We start from the raw sequence: 21,768 nt of genomic DNA, 5'->3' as shown, positions 1-21,768 counted from the left end.
AGACCCTTCCCACTCCCAGACCAAAGCAGGTTCTCAGGCTACCCCAGGTATCAGGCTAGCCCAGTCAAGTCTTTTCAGCTTATAGGGCCAGTTTGCTCACCTGCAGTAATGGGTCTGTCTTTCCTCTGTTATCGTTACCCCAGAGTTGTCTTCTTTTATCACAGTCTCTGAGTTTCATATGACCCTAATCCCCCACCCCTTTTCCTGAAGAAATAATCCCATCTTGGATAACTGGCCAATAAGCATCATCCCTGAAGCCAGGTGCAGTGGTGCACACATGTCATTCCAGTGGCTCAGGAGGCTGAGGCAGGAGGATTGCAAGTTGGAGGCCAGCCTCAGCAACTTAGTGAGGCCCTAAGCAACTTAGCAAAACCCTGTCTCAAAACAAAAAAAATCATTAAAAAGAAGGGGACTGGGGATGTAGTTCAGTGACAAAATACCCTTGGATTAAATCTCAAAAAGAAAAAAAATCATCCCTGAGACTTTTGCCAGAAAGAGACACTATCTTTGCACTGAGGTTGCTCAGGCAAAATTGCCATTGGCCACCTTTCCCTTCATTTAGGGAAAGCCTTTCTGGGAATGAAGCCAAACTAGGTGAGATGAGAGTTGAGGAGAATAGGTGGTGACTAGGATTTTAGATCTCCTGGATACAGCCATGCCTGAAGCCTTTACTTCTGTTTTCCAATAAATCCTTCATTTTGCTTAAATTCCTTTGCATTTTTATCACTTGCAACCAAAAGAGACCTGACTAATACACACAGAGCTTTCTCTGATTTGCTGTCCTGTGTTCAGGACTCAGTTCAAACTCAGCCACTGCTTCCTTTCCACCCAACCCTGATGTCAACGACACAAACCTCATGCTTCTTTGTGTCCCCGTCACCTGACACAGGGCTTCAGTGACAGAGCAGCAGAACACCAAGGACAGACCCAAACTTGGATTTCTCACGGGGGGGGGGGGGCTGCTACTGCCTTCACCGTCACCTCGACCCCAAACGACCCCCAGGATTTTCGAAAGACTCTCACCTCTGCCTTATTCCGAGAGAGCACGCTGGAATCGATAGGCCCCAGGGACATGTTTGGCAGGACCAGGTTGAGCACTTTTGCAGCAAGGACCTAGGCAGGAAAGCAAGACGTCAGAACTTGCGGCACCAGCGCCTGCTCTTTCTACGCGACAATCCAGTCAATTAGGGACGGTGAGACCCAAGTCCCACCTCAGCCCGGGTGATCTCCCGAGACTCCGCTCTGGATCCTGTGGGGTCGCTTTCCCCAAAGATCATTTATCACCTGTGACCTGGAATTACTTGCGAGAGCTTCTGCCAGTGACTGAGCTCTTGCACCCCAGTCCCTTCTTTGGGGGGAAGGGGCCTACAAAGACCCAGCAGGGCCAGAGGCATCCCGATCCATTGAGAGCAAATGGAAGCAGGACAACCCGGATCCCAAAGAATCTGTGGCTCATCTCAGTTGCTACTGCAGGGAAATAAAGAGCCGCCAGCCTGATTAGGAGATTGTGTGGCAGAGAGGAGCAGATCTGGGTTTGATTCTGGCCCTGCGGGATCATGAACGTGAACTTGAATCATGAAAGTGAACTTGAATCGTGAACGTGAACTTGAATCGTGAACTTGAGCCTGGACCTCCGCATCACTGAGCTTCCGTTTCCCCAACTGCCCACGAGGGTCCTCAGGGCTCTTTCAAGAGGACACCTGTATGCAAAAGTCCAGGCACTCAGTAGGTGCTTAATGCATGCTCGCTGAACTTGAACCTGATTTGGGTCCAAGTCCTCCTCTCCTCCCCCATCTCTCCTGGATCTCGTGTGTTCCCGGGAAGAGAGAGGCCGGACCTCACATGTCTGCCCGCGGAGATGGGCCGTTTCCATCCTCTGCGACACTTGGGGAGGGAGGAGCTATTTCAAAGGTGAGCTGCGGAACGCTGACGTTAGAATCGGACAGGTGGCGCGCGGGGCGCAGGGGCGCAGCTTAGTACCCTGGACAGCGGGCACCTGCGCCCCGGAACCCGCTTCTGGGTGTGTTGTGTGCGCTCTGCGGTGCCTGGGCTTTTGCTCTTTGCAAAAATTCTCCAAGGTGAGGATTGATCATCTTTTAACAGAGAAGTCAACGGAAGCTCAGGACAGTAGGGTCACCAGGATGGAGCAAGACCCTTTGTGTGACAAGGGAGATCTCTCTCTCTCTCTCTCTCTCTCTCTCTCAATACAACTAAGAGGTCTAATCAACAACCTAGCCATGCCCATTCTCAGTGGTCACCTTACTGCTGGACACCCCAGCCTCCCTCAGGGCCACCACAATTCCTTGTTTCTCAGACCACCAGGAACCAGACAAGAGAAGAAAACGATGCAGTGCTCCCAGAGGACCCCATGTGCAAAAACCTATTCTGAGCTCCACACCGTGACTTTCTTTTTCCCAAATGGTAACAAGCAGCAATTCCTTTTTTAAAAGTTAAGAGTGGCCTCCCCCTGCCAGTGACAATGCTGGATCCCTTTGCATCCCAACTTTGACATCCAAACAGGCAAACCTGTATCATGTCAAAAGCTGCTGCTATGCAGCTACCGGGTCCCTATCCAGGCCCTGGGCTCTGGTTTTTGACAGTCTGGTGCAGAAATAGGAGGATTCCAACACAGAGAGCTCTCTGGGGATTCATGGAGGCAGGATGCATAGTCTGAGACCTCCTGGGGTAGACAAGTTATGATGTGATATGATATGATATGATGTGATATGATATGATAGAACCGGATATATCCAAGAGCAGAGGGATTGAGGACCAGCTCCATGCACACACATGGGAAAAGGAGAGCTTGGGATTCTGAAACGAGGCTAAAGATCTGAGTCTTTTCAAAACTGAATCAAAAAGCTATGAATTTCAAGAACCAGATACTCCTTGGAGAACCTAAGTTCTAGAGTTAGAAAGGGCATTTTCAAAAGTTAAAAGATCTCCAAATGAAGAAAAAACAGCAGGTAATTGCAGAGGGGTGACAGTCCCCTGGAGCCTTTATTTGACTCTAACTGCATAAGGGTGGACTTTCTGGGGAATGACCTGTTTTCTAGGGCAATAGTGGTCCAAGGACAACATTATCAGGAGAGAATTGAGAACATATTTTTTTTCAGTACTGGGAACTGAACTTCAGGGTGCTCTACCAATGAGCTGCATCCCCAGCCCTTTTAATATTTGATTTTTTTGAGATAGGATTTTCGTAAGTTGCCGAGGCTGGCCTCCAACTTGTGATCCTCCTGCCTCAGCCTCCCAAGTCGTGGGAATTACAGGTGCCTGGCTTTTTAGGAGAAAGTCTTCATGTCTGTTCTGCAGAAGGGACTTCTAGGTATGCTGCTGTCCTCGGTGATCCTTTGCCACGGCTCCCAGCAGTGACACAAAAGCTGGGGTGGACTGGTTTGTCCCTGCTACACTCAGGAAGGCCACCTGCGTTGGGGTGACAGATGTGCATCTACCAGGCTCCCAGAAACTGGCCTCTGTCTGGCCTATTTGCCACCCAGTCGGGGCAGCTTACTTAGGAATGCAGCTCCTTTTCCACAAGCCAGCTTCCTGCCCGTCCCCAGGGTAGGTGGACGCAAGCAGGAAGAGGCTGAGTGTGAGACTTCCCTCCTCAGCCCTGGCCCTGCGACACAGAAGGAGAAGGACCCACCGCCCTGCTCCATTTCACCCGATCCCACCACCGGATTCCTCAGCGCGCCAGCTGGTTTGATTTTGAAGCCCATCACCTGATTTCGAGAGGACCTGGGCACAGAAAGGCTGGTCCATCTTCACGATGGGTCATTTGCAAAGAGACACACTTACCTTCCTCCTTGAATCTCTGTCCCGCTGCCGACACCACTCAAGCCCCAATATTTATGCCCCCAAACGTCAAGGCCTCTACCTCCAGGGTCAAAATGAAGTGACGGCAATCTAGGCTGCTGGCTTCACAAGGATCAGGAGAGTTCCAGGATTCCTTGTTCTGGTTTTCCAGGGACTGCTTCAGGGGAACTAGGGAGCTAGTGGGGAATCTACCTCCAGGAGAGAATTCTAGCAAAAAGCCTACTCTTGTCCTCTCACCAAGCAAGCATCTTTTTCCCTCCGTTGACAAGGAAACTTTCTGCAGTGAAAGGAAGTTTCTAAGAAGTGAGGTCTGGCCCTGAGTCGGTACATGGCTGTCATCCTAGCGACTTGGGAGGCTGAAGCAGGAGGATTGCAAATTGGAGGCCAGCCTCAGCAACTTAGTGATGGTCTCAGCAACTCAGCAAGATACTGTCTCAAAATAAAAAATAAAAAGGGCTGGGGATGTGGCTCAGTGGTTCAGCATCCCTGGGTTCAAACCCCACTACTCCCCTCCCCCGTGCAAAAAAAAAAAAAAAAAGAAGAAAAAGAAATGATCTCTGAGGGGTGGAAAGAAGAGAGCCACATCCTGAGAAGGGTTTGCTTTACAAAATGATCACTAAAAGGGTCCCTAGACCCTAGAGGGACTGAAGTGATAAATGGTAGGACTGAATCTGTCACCTTCCTGTTGCAGGTAGAGTTCTGGAGAGGACCCTTCCTTTTATAGCTGCCAATTGCCCAAAAATGCAGGCAGGACATGTTCCTGTTCCTGCCTGGTGGCTTCCAGGGGACACATCTGGCTGAGCACTTGCTACCCCAACGACCCATGCACAGGGCAGGAAATTATCCTTGCTCCCCGAAATAGCCAGTGCTCATGAATTCTGGCCCTCAAAAGGCCGACTCAACAACTAAAGTCCGGAGGTTGACTGGGTAGATGAAGATACCGACGTCCTAGGTTACTGGTTGTTCGATCACAAGTGAAAACGAGGGACATGGCCCTAGCAGGAATGCAGTGATCACCATTGTCCTTGTGCATGTCCTGGGCCCCATGGGATGTCACTGGGGTGGGTGCTGGAGACCTGGGCACAGGTTAACCCTGCCTGATGGAGACGCAGGCAGGGAGCCCAGGGCAGTGCTGTTTTTAGGACAACCTAGCTCAGCACGTGGGGCAGGCACAGCACATCCATCCTGGTGTCCTGTGGCCTCCCTGCTCAGCGTGTGGCCTTCAGACCAGCAGCCCCAGCACCTCCCAAGAACACCCAGCTTTTGGATTAGATTCTGCAACTTCACAAGACTCCTAGGGGGAATTCCCGAGTGTGGGGAAGTCTGAGGGGTCAACAGCCAGTATGTCCATAGGACACAGTCCTCTTGCCGGGGCCCACCCTGAAAGATCCTGATGTGCTGACTTGAGGTGACCCCGTGGCGCACATGTCTTTCTTTGGACTTCAGTGAGAAGTTCTAGTGAATAGAAAGAACTGAAGAGGCATTTCTGACACCTCTGCTGAGGTCAGTGGCCTGGACGTCCCTCCCTGCAGGAATAATCCGAAGAGAGATTGGGTCGACTCTGACCTTCAGCTCTTTTTCTAAACTGTCCTAGTAAGTTTCAAGTCATATTTCTAAACAAGAGTCAAAACAGCAGAGGCCAGTCTCTTCATGACAATAACCTTGTGACTTAAAAAGAAAAAAATCAGGTGCTCAACTTCTTCCCCACCAAAGAAAGAAAGAAAGCAATCAAACCACTGTAACAGATGACTTTCCCCCTGATGTTCTTTCAAGTTGGTTGATTTACGAGCAAGGAAGTGGTCAGATTGGGAGGAGAAAGACCTAGGCAGAGGAAGTGGGGTTGGTTGAGGATGAAGGAGGCAGAGCAGAGGGTCTTAAGGCCACGTGTGGAGGACATGGTGGGAAAGAAGGAACAACAGCAGATCCAGCACCCAGAGAGAGCCACACTGAGGTCGACCAGATGGCTGCTGCCCCCTGCGCCACCTGGAAAAATCTCCAGGATTTTTTGATTTTTGATTGTGAGGGCCCAGCCGCCCGTTTCCAAGAGAAGATTCTGGAAGCCTTCAAAGGGCTTTGCTCACCCATAAATGAAGTGGAATCCAAGCCATTACCAATCTTGATGTGTTTTCAACCAAGTCTGTGAATGTCTTCGGGTGGCCCTGTGGGGGTGTGGAGAGCGCCTCGGACCCGGCTCAGGAGAGGGGAGGCCGCAGGATGGACTCCATCGCCAGGCGAGCTCCCCACCCTCCCCACGACCCCGACAGGAGAAGCCAGGCTTTGTGCAGCCACAAAGCTCCCGAGGGTGCCACGTCCGCCCAGACTTCAGGTGACTCCGAGACGTGGCGGCAGGTGAGTTTGGATTCAAACTCTGGTTCTGAGCTCGTGGGAAAGTCGACGCTCCTTGGTTTCTTCGTCTATAAAACTGAACTCATCCGACCGGCCTTGAATCCCCCCAGGTCTCGTCCCTGACTCCCTTTCTGGCTTCTGACCCTGAGGAGAACAGCTCAGTGAACCCGCGCTTGGTGGCCAACTCAGTGAGTGATCGGAGGGCACTCACGTAGAGCCTTCTGGAAAAGCTCGTGACCTGCAGTTTTGTGACACATGACGTGGTTCCTCACAAAGGACGCCTCTCCCACGTCTGAAGGTGACGTCCTGATGAGTGAGACGTGTGAGACACCACAGCCCTTGACAAGCACTTACACACCAGGGGACATTCCCAGGCCAGCCACGGTGCCCATGGCTTTAGATTCTAGAGACGCTCGCACGTGTCTTCGTGGATCGGAGAGGTCTTAATGGCCCCCGCCACCTTTCCTAAGCTTCTGCTGGCAAAGGACGTACCACGAAGATGCAAGCACCATTACTTTCTCCTAACGAGGTTCTGAAAAACTGACTTGAACAGAGAAGGCTAGGACTTCACCCCTTTTATGGGGACAGCATTATGACCACGGTCACCTGTGATGTAGCCAGGCCCTGGGAGGGTCACGCCAGATTTTTTTTTCTTTTCCTCTCTCTCTCTCTCTCTCTCTCTCTTTCACCAGGGATTGAACCCAGGGTGCTTAACCCCTGAGCCACATCCCCAGCCCTTTTTCTGTTTTATTTAGAGACAGGGTCTCACTGAGTTGCTTAGGGCCAAGTTGCTGAGGCTGGCCTCCACCTTGCGATCCTCCTGCCTTAGCCTCCTGAGCCACTGGGATGACAGTTATGTGCCACCACGCCCAGCACCAGATTTCCTTGAAGGAGAAATACACCTTATTCCTCCCTGGGATGAACTGGACACTTGTTCCCAAACATGGAACAAGGAGTCACTAAATGCAATGAGACTTTCTGGAACAATGGCTCCATTCTGGAGCCACACACGTCTGGAAATCTGAACCCAGAGCTATCAGCGAGGACCTGCCACAGAGCAGAGGTCAGCCCAAGGCCCGCAGCTCGTGGCTGCTGCCAAATGGGCCAGTAATGACCTGCGGCCATGTTCCAGGCAGCTGAGTCTGAATTTACCCAAAATTTAAAGGGATGACAATTCCTCTGACCACCAACCACTTCCCCTCCATCCTCCCAGCCTCTAGGTGTCCCAGGAACTTCCAGAATGTAGTGACGGAAAATGGACCATGTGAGAGAAACTTCCGGTTTCTAAGAGGAACTTCCGGATCCTAGTGCCTGAACACGGACCCTGTGAGAGGAACTTCCGGACCCTAGTGCTGAACACGGACCCTGTGAGAGGAACTTCCGGACCCTAGTGCTGAACACGGACCCTGTGAAAGGAACTTCCGGATCCTAGTGCCTGAACACGGACCCTGTGAGAGGAACTTCCGGACCCTAGTGCTGAACACGGACCCTGTGAGAGGAACTTCCGGACCCTAGTGCTGAACACGGACCCTGTGAAAGGAACTTCCGGATCCTGGGGCCTCAACATGGACTCTGAGAGGCACTTCCGGATCCTAGGGCCTCAACATGGACTCTGAGAGGAACTTCCGGATCCTAGTGCCGAACACGGACCCGTGAGAGGAACTTCCGGATCCTGGGGCCTGAACATGAACCCTCCTGACTCTCCGCCGGAAGTGGGCCGTTTAGGGTGAAGGGATGTGTCCCGCCCCTCCTGACCCCTGGTCCGACCTGGTGCTCGCCCTGGACGTGAACAAGACAATAGCCTCATTTCCTGTCTTTCAATTGGGAACAATTTCCTCTCCTTCCAGGGTGGGGCCTGAGAGGAAGGGAGACCAGGCGGGCCAGGCACTGAGAACCGCCTTAGCGAGGCACCAGCGTGGCTGGGAGCGGGGACATCTTGCCTCGCTGGGCGCCTCCTACATCCCTGCCCCGGGACCTCAGGGGATCACAGCAGGGGCAGCCGTGGACATGATTATCCTCCAGGCCGCTGACCCTCCGCCCCCAGGGTCTGCCCCGGGAGATTTCTGCCTGGTGTGTGGGGGGGCGTAGCCTGCTGTCCATTACTGACTCTTGTCCTGGACAAGCACAGGTCAGGGGACCAGAGGTGAACTGAGAGTGACACTCGACTAGATGGGCATCCAGGGATTTCACCTCTGTCCCCAGCCACCAGACACGGAGAGGACCCCCCCCCCCCAACAGAAAATAACCTCCATATACACAAGACTTGCTTTTAAGTTTTTGATTCTAAAATTTTCCTGCTGCCACAATCTTGGTGAAACCAATTTTTCAGCAGATACACTATTCCAGGGACCGGAGTCTCTGTCCTCATTGTCTCTTTTTCTGGGCTAAATTTAGCTCAGCTTGTTGAAAAATGAGCCTTTGGTGAGAGAACCAGATGGTGGTGAGACTTTGGGGTTTGGGGATGATCTGGAAGGCTCCCAGCTCAGGGGTTGGGGGCTGGTCATGTTCCACATGTCTGTCTGTTCTCAAAGACTCCGTGTCTCAAGATGCCTGCCTTAATTAGTGTTGGCCCACGCCTGTGATCCCAGCAGCTCAGGAGGCTGAAGCAGGAGGATCACAAGTTGGAGGCCGGCCTCAGCAACTTAGCAAAGGCCCTAAGCAAGACCCTCTCTCAAAATTGAAAGGACTGGGATGTGGCTCAGTGGTTAAGCACTGAGCTTAACCCCAGTACCAAGAAAAAAAAATGGGAGACTTGTTCTAATAGGTGCTTGGTACCATGAATCAAGCTGTCAAATGCTATGTTTCTTTTTCTTTTTCAGCACTGGGAATGGAAACCAGAGTAAGCTCCACCCCAGCCCCTGTTGAACAAGGACAGGACTTGTCACTGCTGCTCATTTACAGGCAATGCTGGAGTTCCTTTCATCCCCCCACCCCCAGTTCTTTCATCCCACTACACACAGCTAAGGCTGGCCTCCAACCTGCCATCCTCCTGCCTCAGCCTCCAGAGCTGCTGGGATTCCAGGGGTGCACCACTGTGCCTAGCGAAGCAAATCATTCTTAAGCTCTTAAAATGAATATTTAAAGAAAAACATTCTGAAATGCTTTCAGGAGGTTCTCAGAGAAGACCAGACAGTGTGTAGAAGGCAGTCACATCCCACCTCTGCCCCCAAGGCGGGCTAGACCCATGAATCTTAGACTGTCAGTCAAAATTGCCAAAGACCAGAAGCAGCAACAGATTCCGGGTTGGGGAGGAGGGACTTCAGGTCTGGGGCAAAGAGAAATCTAATTTGTCTTGGTTAATAAGAGGAGACCCGTGGCTCTCCTGGGACAGCTGGCTCCTGATTTGACAGGGTGATCTATTAGCACGAGTGCATGGAAGGTCACAGTGCATGGAACGTTAGCTCCATGGGACGCTGGGAGCAAACCCATTGTCTCCATTGTCTCCTTGGTGCACCTTATCTGAAATGCCCTCTGGTCCCTGGCTTTTCTCTGAGGGAAAATGTCCATTGCAGAGACATTTATTTTCTTCTCCAGGGGAAACACTCTGCCAGCCCCACCCAGATTCAAGTGCAGCATGCCAGTTAGGTGGGTTCTGGCAAATCACTTGTCCTTCCCTAAGCCTGTTTTCCCACCAGTAAAACATGGATCATGATCTTTGCACAGAACAGGCTTGGCACACGTTACTCTTCAAAATTCTTTAAGAATCAAATTGCATGAGCCAGGTGTGGTGGCGCATGCCTGTCCCCCCAGCAGCTTGGGAGGCTGAAGCAGGAGGATTGCAAGGTGGAGGCCAGCCTCAGCCACTTAGCGAGGCCCTAAGCAACTCAGCAAGACCCTGTCTCTAAATAAGATATAAAAAGGGCTGGGGATGGGGCTCAGGGGGTGAGTGTCCCGGGGTTCAGTCCCTGGTGCCAGATATCAAATCAAATCAAATCACATGAAATACAATATAACTCACTGTCCCTCTTGTGTGATCCCGATCTTATTCCATTTAGATAAGAATGCTTGAGTTATCTGACACTGCATTGTGTGATCACAGTCATTATGGGAAATGTCAAGCAGGGCACGCCTCCCCTGGGACATTTAAATGATGAAGTGGTCGGTAGGTGCATTACTGGCAGTGCTGAGGGACCCCAGTGGGGGTGACAGACCTCTACCACTGTCTCACTCAGCACTGAGATTGACGGCTGATGGAAAGTCAGCGGCAAAAACATCAGGGTCACTTCCTCCGGGTGGAGTAAAAATTCAAAGGTGAATTCAAAGTGAATTAAGTGATCTGGTTGATCTATCCGTTTTCAGCATTCCCTTCTGCCCATTTTAGATTGCTGAGATTCTCTGTGACCTATTGGAACCTGCCACTGTCTCTGGTAGTGGCAGGATCAGGTCTGTGGCCATGGACGGGAAAAAATACCCCAAGTATATGCTTTATTTTTGTTTTTGGTATGGGGGTTTGAACCCAGGGGTGTTTCAACCCTGAGCCACCTCCCCAGCCATTTTTATATTTTATTTAGAGACAGAGTCTCGCTGAGTTGCTTAGGGCCTGGCTAAGTGGCTGAGGCTGGCCTCCAACTTGTGATCCTCCTGCCTCAGCCTCCCCAGCTGTTGCTATCACAGGCCTCATGCCCCACGAGGCCAGGACAGTGTGGCACAGCCCACATTACCAAGCAGCCCCACGGAGGGCACTGGTTTCACCTCCTGGGACCAGAAGGCACCTGCTGTCCTCTGCCTTGGGGAGGATCCCAGAGTCCCCAGCAGGCACAGCGCGGGCTATCCACGTGGAATATCGCAAGCCACCTAACGGATCCGTTAGAGTCAGGGGTCGCCTGGGCCGGGGACAGAGCCCAGCGGCAGTGAACGCAAGTCTCAGTCGTGATGAGGATCACCCGGCTCCTCATTCCCTGCTGCGGCCAGCGGACGTCATGACACACAGCTCAGCCTCGCCTGGGGTAGCTTAGGAAACGTGACTCGGAGGGACAGATGACACGGGGCGGCCTTTCTCCTTTTAAAGTTGGCAGGAGAACCCACGCCGGCAGGAAGGCCTCCTTCCCTTGTCTTTGGGGGACATGCACTCGGCTCTGGAAATCCCAGCTCCCCAGTGGCCAAACCGCATCTGCGCAGACTCCGAGGCACCAACGGCCTTTGGCTCTTGGACCCAGGGTCCAGCTACAGATGGACGAGGCTCCCTGTCCCGGGGGCCAGCGGGAATGCGACACACCAGAAAGGCCTTTTACCTTGAAAGTCGTTGCGGATTCAGGATTGGCAAGAACCAGAGGCGAAATGAGGACCATGCCGGAGAAGTGGCCCGGCCTCTCCGCGGCTGTGAGGATGGCGATGGCGCCTCCCTGCGGAGCAGAAATGGGCAGAGTCACCGGGCATTCTGACTTTCCCTGGAGCGTAGATTTCTTTTTCTTTCTTTTTTCTGTGGATGCAGGACTGGGGATTGGACCCAGGAGCTCTACCACGGAGTTACATCCCCAGCCCTTTTTTATGTTTTATTTTGAGACAGGATTTTGCTAAGTTGTAGAGGCTGGCCTCCAACTTGCGATCCTCCTGCCTCAGCCTCCTGAGTTGGTGGGATGATAGGCATGCACCCCCGCACCCAGCCAGAACACGTATTTCTGATTAAAAAAATAGAAAAAGAAAAAAGAAAAAAAACTCGTAAGCTTTGTTTCTGGCTAAGAGCCCTGGGAGGATTACCTGGGAATAGACACCATCATATGCTGGATAAACTAGATCTACAATTATTGCATTACAAACGTTTCCCCCACCCCAGGTTTTCCCAGAGCAAACATTTCAGAGAGACATAAATAAGCTTCCTGCTTATGAGCTGCAAGTTAAATAGTAACACTTTGCTTTTGCATTTCAAGCCAAAAGTTAACAGACCCACAATTCATCCATTCTGATGGGCTTAATATAAAATTATATATGTTCCATGTCTCAAAATAAAAGAATAAGCCAGGTATGGTGGTGCATGCCTATCATTCCAGTACTCGGGAGGCTAAGGCAGGAGGATCACAAGTTGGAGGCCAGCCTCAGCAACTTAGCAAGGCCCTAAGCAATTCAGTGAGACCCTGTCTCTAAATAAAAAAAACAATAGTTTGCTATGTGTTTTTTTTTTTTTTTTCCTGGTTGAATAAAGATCCCAGAAATTTAGGTTTCAAGAGAAATGAAATGTGGATGGTGTAGGAGAGAGTCATTGTCTGTTTGAAGCTCAAAGGTGATTTCAACCAAGGGCTGCGACCTCGAATGCTCACGGGGGCCAGGCAGGGAGAGAAATGCAGGGACAGGTCACACAGTGATCAGAGGGGCAGAAGCCCCACCCCAGGGAAATGACCCCTGGTCCTGACGCTCTGCTCCTTAAACAATCAGCTTTTCTGTAGGTAGGTTTGGCCAGGGGCTGCCAGACTGAAAGACGTAACTTGGAGGATTCTTAGAAGATTCTATGGGTGAAAAGGATTTTCAATAACCTTCCATTGACTTTGCTCCTTCCTTTCTTCCTTCCTTTCTTTCTTTCTTTCTTTCTTTTTTCTCTTTCTCTCCCTCTCTCTCTCTCTTTTCTTTTTGTACCAGGGATTGATTCCAGGGGTGCTTCACCCCTGAGCCCCCTCCCCAGCCCTTTTTCTATTTTATTTAGAGACAGGGTCTCACTGAGTTGCTTAGGACCTCGCTAAATTGCTGAGGCTGGCCTCCACCTTGCCATCCTCCTGCCTCAGCCTCCTAGCCACCGGGATGACAGGCATGCATCACCACACTCGGCTTGTTTTTTCTTTCTTTGTGGGGCTGGGGCCTCCCGCGTGCTGGGCAGGCGCTCTACGAGGGAGCCACACCCCCAGCCCTAAGGAATTATTGCTGCTGGAGAATTCTGAAACGCTTCTCACGGACCAAGGAGAAGTGGCCTCACAATGCAATGGCACCGCAGGACCCGAGGAAGTTGATTCAGTTTTCCAAGTGGCCACACACCTGAGCTCTCCAGTAAAGACGGGAGGGATTTGTGAAGTCTTATTCTTGGACACTCACAGAAAACTGGGCAGGTTGAGACTCTCTGTGTGTCTGTCCTTTCTTTCTTCCTTGTAAGTTGTTGCCAAGGAAGGTAGGGTGGCTGAGCGGACAGACTTTGTAGTATCGACACCCTGGAACACGTCCTGGCTGTGTGATCTTGGGCAAGCTTCTTGACCACTCTGTGCCTTGATTTCCTAATCTGTCAAAGGGGCGGGGTGACGGGAGCAGCCCTGGTCTGGAATGGATGGTCGGCATCTGTGTGGCCTCCAGGGCTGACTCCCGGCCCCCGCTCACTTCCTAAGCACTAAGTGACCCGGGAACCCCAACGGCGGGGCGTCAAAGGGGACCGTGGCAGCCGGCCGGGTGCAGATGGGGAGGGCAGTCGGGGCCATCCTGCTCCTAGTCCTAGGCTGGGACCCCGGGCTGGGACCTGGGTCTGCTCACCATGGAGTGGCCCAGAAGGAAGACCGGAAGGTTGGGGTAGTCCTTCTGCATGACATCCACGTGCTGTAACACGTCCCTGACGAAAACATGGAAGTCAGACACCACCATCCTCTCCCCTTCGCTCTGTCCGTGGCCGACTGGAAAGGAACCGAGACAAAGGCAGCCATCACCAACCAGGTACTTGAATGCATCCAAGTATCACCTCATTTAACCCTTTTCAGTTTTTTTCAACGTATCATCTCATTTAAACTTTTCCTTTATTTTTTCGTACTGGGGATCAGACCCAGGAGTTCTCTGCCACTTTTTCCTTTTTTATATTGAGAGCAACTTTCACCAAGTTGTGGAGGCTGGCCTTAAACTGGAGATCCTCCTGCCTCAGCCTCCAGAGTAGGTATCCCTCAAATCACTTTGGAATTGGACTTCTTCTCCCCTTTGTGCCTTCGGCAGATCAGGAAATCAAAGCACAGAGAGGCTAAGGAACTTGCCCAAGATCGCACAGCTAAGGCATAACCTGGGTGCAAATACTACAAAGCCTGGTCACCGGGCCACCCTGTCTTCCTGGTGACAGTTTTCAAGGAAGGAGGAAACGAGAGACACACAGAGAGTCTCGGCCTCAGCGAAATTACCTGAGCCTCAGCATTTCCCCAGGGGCGAGAAAAATCTCACAGATCAGTTTCACCCTTTCACCAGGTGAAGCACCATGCTCCTGTCACCTCGCTTTACTGCGTTAGGTGACAATCGTGTGACAGCTGTGAAATAAAATGAGGTCGTCAAGGGTGCTCTCCAGAGTCTCGACAAAGCAGCAGTAAAACTAGGTCACCTTCCTGGGTTATTTTTTCATCTGTCACATCTCTGAGCTGTTTGGTGTCCCTTTGTTCCTTCCCGAGGGTCCCCCACTTCCTCCCTTTGTGAAGGACATCGGTCGCCATAGAAACAACTCGCTGGCGGCCCAGGTGGTGGTCTGAAGGCTGCCGAAGCGGGCAGAGCCCTGGGAGGACGGAGGACGGGACCTCGGGGCAGGAGGGCGCCCCCAGCTGTTCCTGCTGGGAGCGGAAAGTGGGGTTCTCAGTCTCCTGCCGCCGCTGGGGGGCGCTCTGCAGGCTCCTTCCGCGGCAGCTGGGAAGCCGGGTCGCCACGCCTGGGACTCGGGGACCCCTCTCAGACGCCCCCTGTGCTCAGGCCCAGCTCCCGGCTCCCACCCGCCTGTGCCCCAGGCACCTCCCCGCTGCCCAGCCCAGCGGCCTCTCTGCCCAGCGCCCTGGCTCCACCTCGCTCTCAGCCAAACCTCCAGTTCGCTCACCTGTGAGGTTTATTTGTCCTTTCAAAACGTACTACTATTATTTTTATTTATTAGTTTATTTGTGCAGTGCTAGACACTGAACCCAGGGCTTAGTGCAGTGCTACACTAGCCTCTTAATAAACTACACCCCAGCCCCCCCAATTTATTATTATTATTGGAACTAAAAGACATGATTTTTTTTTTTTTTTTTTTTTTTGTACCAGGGATGCAACCCAGGGGTGCTTAACCCCTGAGCCACATCCCCAGCCCTTTTTATATTTTATTTAGAGACAGGGTCTTGCTGAGTTGCTTAGGGCCTCGCTAAGTTGCTGAGGCTGGCCTCCACCTTGCGATCCTCCTGCCTCAGCCTCTACTAGAATTACAGATGTGCACCACCACCCCCGGGTTCATGACATAAATTTGACATGTCCACCACTTTTATTTTTTTTTAACTGATTTTGCCTCTAAGGTACACACCCAGCCCCCTTTGAGTTTTTATTTTTGACACAAGAGCTTCACTAAATCCTTGAGGCTGACCTTGAACTTGAAATCTTGCCTCAGCCTCCTGAGTTGCTGGGAATCCCGGTATGCAACACCATGCCTGGCTCTCCAATTTTGTATTACAAAAAATTTTCAATGCCGAAAAGTACTGAAAGAATGTTCCCATAAATGCCCATATGCCTATTCTCTTTATTCAAGAATGGAAGCTGGGTGCAGTGGTGCACACCTGTAATCCCAGGTTCTTGTAAGGCTGAGGCAGGATTGCAAGTTTGAGGCCAGCGTCAGCAATGTAGTGAAACCCTGTCTCAAAATAAAAAATAAAAGAAGCAGGTGCAGAGGTGCCTGCCTGTAATTCCAGCAGTACAGGAGGCTGAGGCAGGAGGATCACAAGTTGGAGGCCAGCCTCAGCAACTTAGCCAGGCCCTAAGCAACTCAGTGAGACCCTGTACCTAAATAAAAAATAAAAGGGCTGGGGATGTGGCTCAGCGTTTAAGCACCTCTGGGTTCAATCCCTGGTACAAAAAAAAAAAATAAAAAAAAATAAAAATTCATCTGTAACTATGGAACTATTTTCCCATCTAAATAAATTAGTAATAGCTGCCTAATATTATTTAGTTCTCAGTCAAAATGCAAATATCCCAACTGTCTCCAGGTATTTTACAGCTGGTTTTTCAGAACTCAGATTCGACATTCAAACATTGTATTTGGTCAGGTTTCCTCTGCCGTCCAGCGATCTGGCCACTGAAATGTCCTACGTGCTGGATCTGATTGTCTCCCTCCGGATGTACACTGGCTTGTTCTTTGCTCCCATTCATTGTCAAGAGCTTCCTTAGTCTTTGGCACAATTACAGAAGGGCTTGCCTTTCTGCTTTGTCCTTACCCTGGAATTAGAATTAGACCCTTGTCCAAGACGCCCCCAAGTCCTTTGCATGTGGTGTTAAAGACCACAATAGAAGTAGCAGGGGTGCTGCAGGCCACTGAGGTGCTTGGCTTCCAGGCTCATTCAGTGGACCGAGCTAGAAAATTTCATACTTAAAAAATCATGAGTCCATATCTATATAAAAAACTCAATGCCTTAGGACAGTTTCTGCCTTCTTTGATGTTATGCTTTCCTCTTCCGATACTGAACATCTCAGTTCCTAACAGCACTGACTTCTCTGTGAGATCTGCATGCGTAGCAGACTTTCAGATCATACTATCACCACCCTCCATAAGCCACCGTGGGAGCCTCAACTTCCTTTGCATCTCCCTGCGTCCTTAGAATAGAGTTCGGGGACGATATGGCTAGGGTATGGAGTTCAAAGTTCAAGTCCTTACAAAGAGATTGCAGTTGTTTTCTCTGTGTGCAAACGTTGCCCATTTAATAGACAATTGGATTCGTTCATTTCACATTGCAGTTCTTCCCAGTGATCGGCTTTTGTCTTCTTGATTTGCAAATTGATTTTCTTTTCCAAGTATGCAAACATTTATTTGGTTTAAGAGTTAGAAATAGATGAAAAAGATCCACAGAGTGCAGTTTTGCTTCTACCCCACCGTCTTCAACTCCCCTTTTTAACTGTGGTTAATCATTTTAATCATTTTTGGGGTTTTCCTCTAAGCATTTGCTTTTGCAAAAATAAGAATGTTACTTGTTTATTTCTATCTATCATGTCTTTCTCTTCATTCATCCATCCATCTTTCAACCATTCATTCACCTTTCTAATCATCCATCTGTCTTCCATCCATCCATCCACCTATCCATTCTTCAATCCATCCTTCCATCCACATATCCATCCTTCCATCCATCCACCTATCCATCCATCTATCCATCCATCCACCCACCCACCCACCCATCCATCCATCCATCCACCCACCCACCCACCCACCCACCCATCCACCCATCCATCCATCCACCCACCCACCCACCCACCCATCCATCCATCCACCCATCCATCCATCCATCCATCCATCCATCCATCCATCCATCCACCCACCCATCCATCCACCCACCCATCCATCCACCCATCCATCCATCCATCCATCCATCCATCCATCCATCCACCCATCCATCCATCCATCCATCCATCCACCCACCCACCCACCCACCCATCCATCCATCCACCCATCCATCCATCCATCCACCCATCCATCCATCCACCCATCCACCCATCCATCCACCCACCCATCCATCCATCCATCCATCCATCCATCCATCCATCCATCCTTATTTTCCCTCCTTTATTTCCTAAAAGGTAGCACACCACGTATCCCACTTGATACTAGATTTTTTTCATTTACAGCACATTCTAGCAATTACTTCACGTCGTGAGCAGTCCGCGGAGCTCTTTTTCATTCTGCTGTATTGCTGTGTGGGTGAACCATAGTTTATTTAAGCAGTGTCTCACTGAAAAAACATTTGGGTTCTATCCAACCTCTTGGGAGTAAACATTTGGCTATACTGAATAACCTGGGAATATTTTACTTCCTATTTGTGATGGTGTATCTTCAGGGTATATGCCTTGACAAATGGTTGCTTGGTTGAAATGTAAATGCATGTATAATTTTATATACATTTCCAAAGTCCCCTCCACGTGGGATGTGGCATGTTACACTCCACCAGAGAAGCACGGGAAAGGGTCTGTTTCTCTCCGTTTAACCAGGACAGTGTGTTGTTTGACATTTGGATTTTTGCCCATATAATAAGAGAGAAAGTGTAGGTTGAACATCTCAGATTTTAAGAGCCATTATTTCCTTTTAGGTAAGCTGAGTGTTCATGTCCTAGTCATTTCTCCCCCTCCGGTTTTGCGTTTCTTGTTGATATTTCAGAGTTCTTTATAAATGGGTTGATCATTTGTCTTTTGACCTTGTTTATGTTGTATTTAATCATGTCCAAGATATTTATTTGTTTATTTTGGTGCCAGGTATTCAACCCAGAGGCTCTTAACCACTGAGCCACATCCCCAGAACTTTTTGTATTTTATTTAGAGATGGGGTCTCACTAAGTTGCTTAGGCCCTTGCTAAGTTGCTGAGGCTGGCCTCCAACCTGTGATCCTCCTGCCTCAGCCTCCTCAGTAGCTGGGATTGCAAGGACATGCTACTGTACCCGGTTAAGTTCAGTCTATTTCTGAAGGTCTGCTTATTCATAAGCCTGCCCTGTGTTATTAAGGAATTATAGGATCTGTACACTTGCTGACATCTCCTAGGTATCCTGTTTCTGACTCTGGCTTCTTTCCAGAGCTGCAGATCCCTCTTAGCAACCCCTGACCTGGTTCTGTGGCTCCTCAAGGCGCTCCCAGATCAGCTGTGTTCTGGGGTTTTGACCTCATGGTTAAAGAGCCCGTGATCCTCCATCTCCTCAGCCTGCAAACACTTAGGGTCCCCTTCCTTGCACTCTGTCACTGTCAGAAGTCAAGACCTTTGCTGCCTTTGAACTTGAACTCATTGGTGCTTAACCCCTGAGCCACATTCCCAGCCATTTTTATCTTTTATTTAGAGACAGGGTCTCACTGAGTTGCTCAGGGCCTTGCTAAGTGGCTGAGGCTGGCCTCCACTTTGCCATCCTCCTGTCTCAGCCTCCGCTGCGATTAGAGGCGTGCGCCACTGCGGCCGGCTACCTTCTAACTTTTAAATGACAGTTTTCTAGCAGGCCACCCGCCTGCTGCCTGTCCCGGGCTGGCTCTCCTTGCTCTAAGGCCATTCCGCAGGCACCCACCTCCTCTTCCTGCCCTGCTGTGACCCTGTCCTGCTCAGCCTCCCTTCATTGTTCCAGAATGCAGCCCAGGCATTTGGGTCCCGCATTCCTGGCCCCTGCTGAGGGCTCCCACGTGTCCCTCTGCCTCTCTATAGAGCACACTCTGAGCCACATGCGCCACCGCCCTGCCCATTTCCTGACTTGTGCCCCTGGATCCTTCCGCCTGGATGTCCCTGCGCCGCACCAGAAAGAAATCCTATCGCTCTGCGGCGTCTGCTGCAACTCCTTTCAATGCAGAGGTGAATTTCCCCCTTCCAGACGCCAAAGCACCCCTGTCTCTGTCCCACCTGAGTTACGAGATTCTCCTCCTCTGCTTCACCCAGTACCGCCCCTCCCCATAGATGGCCGGTCCTTAGACCCAGGGTGACAATCAGCTCTGATTGGCGGGCCGAGGTGGCCCACTGAATTCCGCTCTGGATGATTCTAAGCGGAGCCGGGTGGACTGGGCAGAAAAGCCAGCCGGGCGCACTTGGCGAGGGCTACACAGAGGCGGGAGGAGGTTCCCAGCCAAGTGGCTTCCATCCTCGAGAGCGAGAATTCATATTTTATTCATCTGCCTATTCCTCAGGGTCCCTTGCACACAAGCCCGGCAGAGGGTCTGTGCTTGATAAATGTCTGTTGAAGTGAATGGTAGGCAATATTTCCATAATGGCCACTCACCAGAGAGAGTTGGCGCCATTGTTGTAGTGATGGCTGAGGTTTTATGTGTCCTTTGTGAGCATGTAAATGGAACCCACCAAGCACTAGTTCCACAGAGGCAACAGTAAGGAAAACCCCTGCTGGGCGCCACGGGGCATGACTGTCATCCCAGCGGCTCAGGAGGCTGAGGCAGGAGGATTGATAGTTGGAGGCCAGCCTCAGCCACTTAGTGAAGCCCTGAGCAACTCAGCGAGACCCTGTCTCTAAATAAAATATAAAAAGGGCTGGGGACGTGGCTCAGTGGGTAAGTGCCCCTGGGTTCAATCTCTGGCACACACACAAAAAAGTCTTCAGTAAGGAAAAGAGATTAAGCAATAAAAAGCAGTAATAATGACACCTGAGATTTGTGTAGGAGGCTGTAATTTATAAAGCACATTCCCCGGGGATTTGACCTCCTCCAGTTTAGTTAAGGATTCTTTTTTGGGGAGGCACTGGGTATTGAACCCAGGGATGCTTAACCACGGAGCCACCTCCCCAGCCCTTTTTATATTTTCTTTAGAGACAGGGTCTCACTGAGTGGCTCAGGGCCTCGCCAAGTTGCTGAGGCTGGCCTCCAACTTTCAATCCTCCTGCTTCAGCCTCCTGAGACACTGGGATTCAGGTATGTACCACAGTAACCAGCTCAGAGACCACTTTTTTTTTTTTTTTTTTTAATAATGAAAATATACTCTTGGGTCTAAATTTCCTTGGCTCCCATTTCTCTGGATCGAGGCCAGCGTCTTTACTGTGGCCTCAGGTTGTGACCACCCAAGGCACACTTCCTACCTGGAGACTTTCATCTGCCTGGCTGCCTGTCCTCCCAGCTGAGCTCAGCAGCCTTGGCCCCAGGGGAGTCACTGAGCCTCCCCAGACCCAGTTGTGGCGCCTGTCAGACTCCCTCGCATGCCCCTGGGGTTGGACACCGGGAACAGCTTTGAACAGGATGGGCGCTTTGTTATCATTTGTTACGGTTCACGGGAATGTCAGATCTGCCCGCTCTGGCCTCTCTGTTCCCATGGCTGCCCCACCCCCAGAACTTTGTGAAGGTTCCAGAAGGATCTTTCCCTTGGCCTCCCTACCTGCACATCTGATCTGCCAAATGGACGGCACCAGCCCCTCTGCACTTGAGATGCTGGGTTAGACCCCCTGCAGGAGTGGACTCCAGATGTGAGCAATTCCCGGCACAAGCCCTGTGGTCTGGGGACCTGTAGGGAGGATGTCAGTGGTGTGTCTTCACAGCAGGATTTTAATTCTATGAGGAAAGGCCTGCCAGCCGGGTGAGGTGTCATGTACCTGGAATCTCAGCAGCTCCGGAGGCTGAGGAAGGAGGATTGCAAGTTGGAGGCCAGCCTCAGCAAAAGTGAGGCTCTCAGCAACTCTTAATACAAAACAGGGCGGGGAATGTGGCTCAGGGTCGAGTGCCCCTGAGGTCAATCCTTGGTACCCCCGCCAAAAAAGAGGCCTCCTCACCTCACCCTACCCCTGCACTCCTGGATCTCTGAGTCTCCTGCTCTGCCTATGTTTTGCCTTGAGCCTCGGCAGAAAAACACTAGATTAGGAACCCAAAACCTTTACAAGGGTCCCTGGCCTGTCACTAACGTGGGCATGGGAGGAACAAATTCCACGAGCCGTTTTGTTTTCAAGGGTCAGTTTTCACAGCTACAAATCAGAGCAAAGACTCCTTAATGAGCTGTGGCACATCCCTGGAATCCCAGCAGCTCAGGAGGCTGGAATTAAAAAGTATAGAAATTGTCTTTTCTTTTCTTTTTATTTTGAGTACTGAGGATTGAACCCAGGGGTGCTTACCCACTGAGCCCCATCCCCAGCCTTTTTATGTGTTATTTAGAGACAGGGTCTTGCTGAGTTGCTTAGGGCCTCGCTTTTGCTGAGGCCTGCCTCCACCTTGTGATCCTCCTGCCTCAGCCTCCTGAGCCACCGGGATGATTTTTAAGGGTATCTTTTCCTCTAGGG

General features: G+C 50.9%; 1 protein-coding gene across 4 annotated transcripts in view; it reads right to left on the bottom strand.

The window, feature by feature from the left end:
• Positions 1 to 21,768, bottom strand: part of MGLL (monoglyceride lipase) — a 117,680-nt gene that overhangs the window by 15,072 nt on the left and 80,840 nt on the right. For 3 of the 4 annotated variants that reach the window (XM_079122141.1, XM_079122140.1, XM_079122142.1), the window contains exons 4-7: positions 13,609 to 13,745; positions 11,397 to 11,507; positions 5,901 to 5,978; positions 1,024 to 1,113 (exon numbers count right to left, since the gene is read on the bottom strand). In XM_079122141.1, coding sequence (XP_078978267.1) covers positions 1,024 to 1,113; positions 5,901 to 5,978; positions 11,397 to 11,507; positions 13,609 to 13,745 — 416 coding nt within the window. The remainder of the gene's footprint in view (positions 1 to 1,023; positions 1,114 to 5,900; positions 5,979 to 11,396; positions 11,508 to 13,608; positions 13,746 to 21,768) is intronic. The other variant, XM_079122143.1, reaches the window with a different exon arrangement.

This window comes from Sciurus vulgaris (assembly GCF_902686455.1).
Source record: "Sciurus vulgaris genome assembly, chromosome: 19".
Taxonomy (NCBI): Eukaryota; Metazoa; Chordata; class Mammalia; order Rodentia; family Sciuridae; genus Sciurus; species Sciurus vulgaris.
The sequence above is the reverse complement of the archived record's forward strand: the minus strand, read 5'-3'. Positions and strand labels throughout refer to the sequence as shown.